The 8264-nt window shown below is 40.8% G+C and overlaps 1 protein-coding gene and 1 pseudogene across 4 annotated transcripts in view; one reads left to right on the forward strand and one right to left on the reverse strand.

The window, feature by feature from the left end:
- EZH1 (enhancer of zeste 1 polycomb repressive complex 2 subunit) overlaps positions 1–8264 on the forward strand; it is a 31305-nt gene that overhangs the window by 9349 nt on the left and 13692 nt on the right. For all 4 annotated transcript variants that reach the window (XM_011998782.1, XM_011998779.1, XM_011998781.1 and 1 more), the window contains 5 exons: positions 1233–1409; positions 2487–2589; positions 3075–3238; positions 3625–3716; positions 7935–8115. In XM_011998782.1, the coding sequence (XP_011854172.1) occupies positions 1233–1409; positions 2487–2589; positions 3075–3238; positions 3625–3716; positions 7935–8115 (717 nt within the window). The remainder of the gene's footprint in view (positions 1–1232; positions 1410–2486; positions 2590–3074; positions 3239–3624; positions 3717–7934; positions 8116–8264) is intronic.
- Positions 3725–7010, reverse strand: LOC105553070 (annotated as a pseudogene).

Genomic DNA, 8264 nt, shown 5'->3' on the forward strand with positions numbered 1-8264 from the left:
TTTCTTTCTTTCTTTCTTTCTTTCCCTAGTTATTTCTGATTCAAGCAGCAGAAACAGAAATAAAAATTATTTAAAGTACCCTCGTTAAATTTTAAAAGGAGTTGGGACATAAAAGGATTATGTAGTAATCAGTGGCTGGAGAGAAAGTTTATTGTATAAATAAGTTTAATCTTAGGACTTAGTTTTCCATAAGTACATCCAAGATCATTTTGTTCTTTATTTCTCTTTCTCTGAGAATGGCAGTGAGCCTCTCTGCCATACTTCTTTGATCCAGGCATCCCCTAGATGGTTTTAATAATCTGAATTTCCTAAAAGCAATTGTTTGGATTTAGTCATAATTCTAGAAAAGTCTGTCCATGTGTAAGAAATGGAAAGAGGAGAGGCTCCCCATCAATTTGTAAACCAACAGCCCCACCTGCTCTTTTGACAATTGTAGGCACTGTTGTGATGCTGTTGAACTACATTATTTGTCCACAGTGCCTCCTAGTGTTCAAAGACCTCCTAAATTGTAGTACATCTCCATAAAGTACAATTTTAGGAAAAATTGCTGTATTTTGATTTAGAGACGTCATTACTGACTCATCAGCAGCAAAGCCAAGAGAATTTTCATTTTTTTATTTTTTCTCTGCCCTACCAGAGATTGTTTGGACAAACTTTCGTGAGATTTTGAACCAGAATCAGAGTTGACTTGTGACTGAGGAAGTGAAGTTCTTCAGTAAGAATAAAGCCTATGGCTGGGCATGGTGGGTCACACCTGTAATCCCAGCACTTTGGGAGGCCGAGGCAGGTGGATCACCTGAGGTTAGGAGTTCACGACCAGCCTGACATGGAGAAACCCCGTCTCTACTAAAATACAAAATTAGCTGGGGTGGTAGCACGTGCCTGTAATCCCAGATGCTCGCGAGGATGAGGCAGGAGAGTCACTTGAACCCAGGAGGTGGAGGTTGCAGTGAGCTGAGATCGCCCCTCCAGCCTAGGCAACAAGAGCAAAACTCTGTCTTAAAAAAAAAAAAAAAAAAAGAATAAAGCCTATAGCTGTATTCCTACTCTAGCCAGCTGCCTACTGCATGTGTAGTAGCCAGTCAAATGATTGTAATTTCCAGATTTCCCATGTGAAAATGTACACACTGTGACTTATCTGGGCTTCTGGAGTGAGCACAAGAAAACCTGCCTAGGGGGACTAATGGAATGTGAAGTCACCACTGCTCATCCTTCGAATCCTCATGTTTCAGAGATGATCCCTGGATCCGTCCTGATTAGTGATGCTGTTTTTCTGGAGTTGGTCGATGCCCTGAATCAATACTCAGATGAGGAGGAGGATGGGCACAATGACACCTCAGATGGAAAGCAGGATGACAGCAAAGAAGATCTGCCAGTAACAAGAAAGAGAAAGCGACATGCTATTGAAGGTACGTAGCACTGGCTCCCTTATTCCGTTTTTAAAGTGACAGGGATAGGGAAGAAGGAAGAACTGGAAAGGTTTGTGGCCTATTAAAGGCTATTGGTGCTTCTTGTTGGTTCACTTAAAAGGAGAACATGATCATTAACTGATAGCTTCAGGTAGCTGTGACTTAGGTGAAGAAGAAAGTAGAAGAACTGACAGAATAATCATTGCTATTCATTTCTAATTATATGTGTTATGTGAAATTGGGATCATGCCAATTTATGTATATGTATATATCAAATTGTATATCCCTTTTTATTTAATCTTATGAGTACTTTTCCATGTCACTGTTTACTTAATTTAAAATTTAATACCTTAATTATATTATATGTTATTTAATTATACACTATGTCCAGGGACATAGTGTATTCTCTTTTATTATATCATAATTATAGTATCAGTCTAGTTCTTCAGCATCCACTTTATGATAGGATTCTTCTGTGTTCAGGTCTCTCCATGAACACTCTTTTCACCTCCAAATTTTTATTTTTATTTTAAAAATCTATTATTTATTATTTTTTTGAGACAGAGTCTTGCTCTGTCACCCAAGGTGGAGTGCAGTGGCGCAATCTCGGCTCACGGCAGCCTCCTCCATCCTGGTTCAAGCGATTATTGTGTGTCAGCCTTCCAAGTAGCTGGGACTACAGGCCTATGCCACCATACCTGGCTAAGTTTTGTATTTTTAGTAGAGTTGAGGTTTCACCATGTTGGCCAGGCTGGTCTCAAACTCCTGGCCTCAAGTGATCTGCCCCCTTGTACTGCCCTTCCCAAAGTACTGACTGGGATTACAGGCGTGAGCCACCTCACATCCAGATTCTAACTGGGACGGTGGATTTTGTGGTTAGTATGTAGACTACTCTAACTTCCTTATTTACTGGTAGCCTATATCAGATAAGTTCAGATAGCACTGATGTTTATATATCTCCAAACAATCAGTGGTTAGGTAACAAAGCAGCTCTAATCAAAATGCTGCACAGATCGCACAGATTTGTTTGCATGTTCTGATAATCGCACTCAGGAGCTTTTTGTATTTTCAATTCAGGCAACAAAAAGAGTTCCAAGAAACAGTTCCCAAATGACATGATCTTCAGTGCAATTGCCTCAATGTTCCCTGAGAATGGTGTCCCAGATGACATGAAGGAGAGGTAGGGAAAGTTGTCCCACTTAGGCCGTATACAGAGTGCTCGGGACAAAACCTTTATTCCCTTCTAATTTTTGGTTTTAAAAAGCTTTGTTTATGGTAAAGGCATTATGATTTGCCTGTACTTGGATTATTTTTGCTTACTCAATTACCTCTGAATGCCCCCCTTACTATATTAAGGGTCTTCGTATACTGGCTTTTGAGTGGGTCTGGGCAGAGAACTTTTACTCTGCCATTTTTCTGGAGAGTTGCTCCAGCACCATCTTATCAAATCCTTCCCTCCCCTTACTTTCCAACATTTGTGCAACCCAGCATAATTACAATGGTGTACCCACTTTAGTTATCTACCATTCTCTTATCAACTAGACCTATAAAAAACACCCATCCTCCCTTGGCAGACCGTAGGTGGGCTACTGTCAGTACCCAATCTGTATTTCCTCAGTGGAGGCCGTCCCTTGGAGGAACTCTTATCTCTCTTTTCTTAAATAGGTATCGAGAGCTAACAGAGATGTCAGACCCCAATGCACTTCCCCCTCAGTGCACACCCAACATCGATGGCCCCAATGCCAAGTCTGTGCAGCGGGAGCAATCTCTGCACTCCTTCCACACACTTTTTTGCCGGCGCTGCTTTAAATACGACTGCTTCCTTCACCGTGAGTGGGGCTACTCTGTTTGAAATGCTCTCCTCTCTTCCATCCCCAGCCACTATTTCCTTCTCTTTGTTCTGGTTTCTCGTCTAGAGTTCCTGGCTTCTGTTCTGACGTTTTACAAAGGGCCAGTTCTATTTTGCCTTGTTCAATTATAGTGCAACATGCTCTGCATGATCAGGACAGGCTCGCCAGCAATATATCTGTCCCTCACGACCTCCTAGCTTTGAAAGCATTGTGTTGGCGTCAGAAATGACTGAATTCTGTACACCCTGATAGTAGCTGTTTATATCGAATTCTAACTCCTACAATAGCTCTCTAATTCAATTTTGTTTTTCCTCATCTTGTCAAGTGGATAGACCACTGGCAACAAGACAGTTTTTGTTTTGCAGCTTTTCATGCCACCCCTAATGTATATAAACGCAAGAATAAAGAAATCAAGATTGAACCAGAACCATGTGGCACAGACTGCTTCCTTTTGCTGGTATGTTCTTAAGCTGTTCTGGCATTGTTAACTTCATTGAAGATTGAGCAGGAAATGGTCCTCAGGCTTTCTGCCTCTGGGAACACAAGCCACGTGAGCCAGTACGTAGCACTCTGGGGGTCATATAGCACAAATAAAACATGGTTTTTGCTCTTAAGGAGCTCCCCAGTTACTGTGGGACCGCTCTTAAGGAACTCCCCAGACATGGTAGGACTATAAAGTTAGTCTGATGGAGTGCAGATTCAAAAATCATTAAAGGCTTGCCTGCGCTAAATATCATCTGCTTAGATTTCAGAGCCTAAAACTGTATTGTTAGAATTGGAGCAAAGTGTGTGCCGGGCGGGTGCGTACGCTCTCTAGTTTCTTTGCTATCTTCTTATAAACACATATAACTATGAGACAGATAGCACGAGATGATGCTGATGTCTTGTTGTGATTGACCAGATGGACCCTTCCCCGATGGACAGACCTTATGAAGCAGCATAAATAACCTGGCATATTGGGGAGGCAATATACTGAGAGCTAGAAGGAAATAGATCAATTGGACTTGCCAAAGACAGTTTGGCTTTTTACACAATAGGATGAGCCTAGGCGATGAGTAAAATACCTTGATAAAATTTCTGCCACCTATTAAAATTATATAGCCAGCCAAGTGCTTTTGGAACTATCTTTAGTGGGATAATAGACGGAAAGATGGTAGAGAATGCTGTTGGGCACACATGTGGAAAATGGGCCGTACAGTAAAAGCAAAAGAATAGATGTTATTGGGTTTATTTTTTTCCTAATGTGTATTGACTCCTTCCTATGTGCCAAGTACCATAGTAGGCCCTTAACATACCTTGTCTTACTCTCATCCTGTAACAGTGTCATGAGGTAGAGGAAACTATGGATTACAGAAGTTGTATATTTTGCCTAAAGTTTGTTGATAAGTCAGTGGTGTGGCAGTGATGAAATTCAAGCCAGGGTCTAACTCCACAGGTCATGCTTTTAAAATTACTCCATGTTTTTCAGCCAGGTGTGGTAGTACACGCCTGTAATTCCAGCACTTTGGGAGGCCGAAGAGGGTGGATCACTTCAGGTCAGGAGTTTGAGACCAGCCTGGTCAACATAGTAAAACCCTGTCTCTACTAAAAATACAAAATTAGCCAGGTGTGGTGACACATGCCTGTAGTCCCAGTTACTTGGGAGGCTGAGATAGGAGAATTGCTTGAACCCAGGAGGTGGAGGCTGGAGTGAGCCGAGATCATGCCACTGCACTCTAGCCTGGGTGAGATGGTGAGATTCCATCTCAAAAAATAATAATAATAAAATGAAATTACTCCATGCTTTAAAAAAATATATACCGTGTTATGTCAACATACCTGCATTTATATAAGTCAAAAGGGCATTGCCCTTCTCACGGGAGTCACCCTGATACCCTGTACATGTATTACAAAGATGCTGCCAATGCCTGAAATGTATGCATGTTTAACTTACAGATATGTACGCACAGTTTTTCTTTTATTGCGTTTTAGGTTTGAGTTCATATTAAATATAATGCTGGACTATTTTCCCCCAACTGTTTATTAAGAACATTTTCAATCATGCAGAGTTGAAATACACCTTCTTCCTGGATTTGATAACATTTTTTTCTATATCTCCTTTCTCCATATATTTGTGTATATATATCTTTTGCTGAACCATTTGACAATAAGTTGCAGACATTGTGATGCTCATTTGGTCAATGTTTCAGCATAAAGACATTCTCTTACATAACCACATTATTACACCTAGGACAATTAACAAAAATTGTATAATATCCTCTACTACCCATTCTACTAATATATTTCAGCTGTACTAAGAATAGCTATTTTTGTGTTTTGTTTTGTTTCCAAACCAGGATTATCCAGTCAGGCATCATATTTGGTTATTATGTTTTTTGTTTTTTGGTTTTTTTTTTTTGAGACAGTTTCGTTCTTGTTGCCCAGGCTGGAGTGCAATGGTGCAATCTCGGCTCACTGCAACCTCTGCCTCCCGGGTTCAAATGATTCTCCTGCCTCAGCCTCCCAAGTAGCCAGGATTACAAGCATACGCCACCATACCCAGCTAATTTTTGTGTTTTTAGTAGAGACAGGGTTTCTCCATGTTGGTCAGGCTGGTCTTGAACTCCCGACCTCAGGTGATCAGCCTGCCCGGCCTCCCAAAGTACTGGGATTACAGGTGTAATAAGGCCTCCAGCCTTATTATGTCTTTTTACTCGTTTTTAATGTCAAATAATTCTATCACTTTTTAAATCTTTTTAAAAGTTCCAGGCTGGTTGTCTTGTAGGATGACCCACACCCTGGATTCATCTGTTGTTTTTTCACAGTGTCATTTCTTTGTTCTTCTGTCTTCTTTTCCTTATAACCTAGAAATTAGGTCTGGAAACTTGATTTTATTTATGTTAAAATGTTTGACCATTATATTAAAATGGTGGCTCATGCCTGTAATCCCAGCAATTTGGGGGGCTGAGGCAGGTGGATAGCTTGAGCCCAGGAGTTCGAGACCAGCCTGGGCAACATGGCAAAACCCCATCTCTACAAAAAATACAAAAATTAGCTGGGCTTGGTGGTGTGCGCCTATAATCCCAGCTACTTGGGAGGCTGAGGTGGGAGGATCACTTGAGCCTAGAAGGTCAAGACTGCAGTGAGCTGAGATCATGCTACTGTACTTACTTGCCTGGGTGACAGAGCAAGACTCTGTCTAAAAAAAAAAAGAAAAGAAAAAAATATATATATGTTTAAAATAGTATAAGTGATACTGTATACTTCACACACACCATAGGCACATAATATCAGGCTCAGTTAATTTCAAAACTTCTCTTTTGGAATTTCCTTTAGGCCCTACTGTATATTATTCCAAATTCCAAATATCCTCAATGATGGTTAACCTTTTTTTTTTTTCATTTTATTACTCAAAAAAGCTTCATTTTTAAATTGAGTTTTCTGACTCTGTGCCTTCAACACTTTCACAACAATTTTCTGCTCCTCAATAAGGAGCGCGCACTTGCTTCTGTACCAATACATTCAGCACACACGGATATACCACAGGCCCTGCTGACGTGCTTTTTTGTTTTGGAGAATCTCATAGGAACTTTAGGTCTCATAGCACAACCCCCCGAAGTCTGCTGGGCACACTCCACATGCAGATTTCAATGCTTTCCCAACCCTCTTGGTATAAAGGTAATCAGTTCTATTACCAGGGGCTCAGGAGAGCCTAGTTTTGTTAAAGACTGTATTGTAGAAAAGCCTACATGTATGTCAAATGCTGGACCATTCTGAGTGCCTCTAGACAATGTCCCTGGAAGATAAACCTTTATTTTGTAGAAATAGATTTAGTTTTCAGAAACAGCTAGGAAGTCTTTGAAAACCAAGTCTGATGAGACTATATTGATGATCTAGCTGAGTGATAATTACTTCATTTTTTTAAAAAGGGGGTGATAGCTGTAAAATAATGAAACAATGTTCTTCTGAGTTTCATACACAGATTTGGGAGGAAGTTTCAAAATTAAGTAGTAAGATTGTACAGATTAAGCGTTACACATTTTATTAAGGAAACAGAGAAAGTGTGGTAGAATGGAAAGAATAGTGGCCTAGGGAGACAAGGAGCACTGATTCCTATACCCCTCTGGAACTATTAGCTGCATACTCTCAAGCTAGTTTTTTCCGCTCTCTGAATCTCATTTCTTCATCCTTAGGAGAATGTGTTCTCAAATTCCAGACAACTAACACGCAAGTTAATTTTAGATACAACTCACAGGAAAATTGAAGACACAGATGCATAGATTATATCTTTTTTAAGATTATAGGACATTAGCTGGCATGGGGGCATGTGCGTGTAGGCCTAGTTACTTGGGAGGCTGAGGCAAGGGAATCACTTGAGCCCAGGAATTCGAGGCTGCAGTGAGCCATGAACAGGCCACTGCACTCCAGCCCGGGCAACAGAGAGAGACCCTGTCTCACACACACACACAAAAAGATTATAGGACAACTCTTTTGTGAAAAAATATGTTTTTAAGTTTTGTTAATCAGCTCTCTCATTGTTACGTGATCATACTTATTATATGGTACAGAGAAAGAGAAAAGACACTATTACTGTATTTAAGCACAGATGTTGTAAAAATGAAGGTTTGTGGTGATGAGATCAACATGGTGACTCTGGGCCTGTTCCTGTTTCCTGTCTGTAATGTGTCCACTGCAGGAAGGAGCAAAGGAATATGCCATGCTCCACAACCCCCGCTCCAAGTGCTCTGGTCGTCGCCGGAGAAGGCACCACATGGTCAGTGCTTCCTGCTCCAACGCCTCAGCCTCTGCTGTGGCTGAGACTAAAGAAGGAGACAGTGACAGGGACACAGGCAATGACTGGGCCTCCAGTTCTTCTGGTACGATGAACAGAAAATGAAGACTTTTTCTTTCCATGCAAGGACTCTGGTAAACCCAGGATCACTGCCTGACACTTAACTTTACTACCTCTTAAAAATTATAAATTCTTTCCACAAGTTTTGTAAACAGTAAAGATGGGGAATATTTT

Source organism: Mandrillus leucophaeus, unplaced genomic scaffold (assembly GCF_000951045.1).
Source record: "Mandrillus leucophaeus isolate KB7577 unplaced genomic scaffold, Mleu.le_1.0 Scaffold58, whole genome shotgun sequence".
Classification (NCBI taxonomy): Eukaryota; Metazoa; Chordata; class Mammalia; order Primates; family Cercopithecidae; genus Mandrillus; species Mandrillus leucophaeus.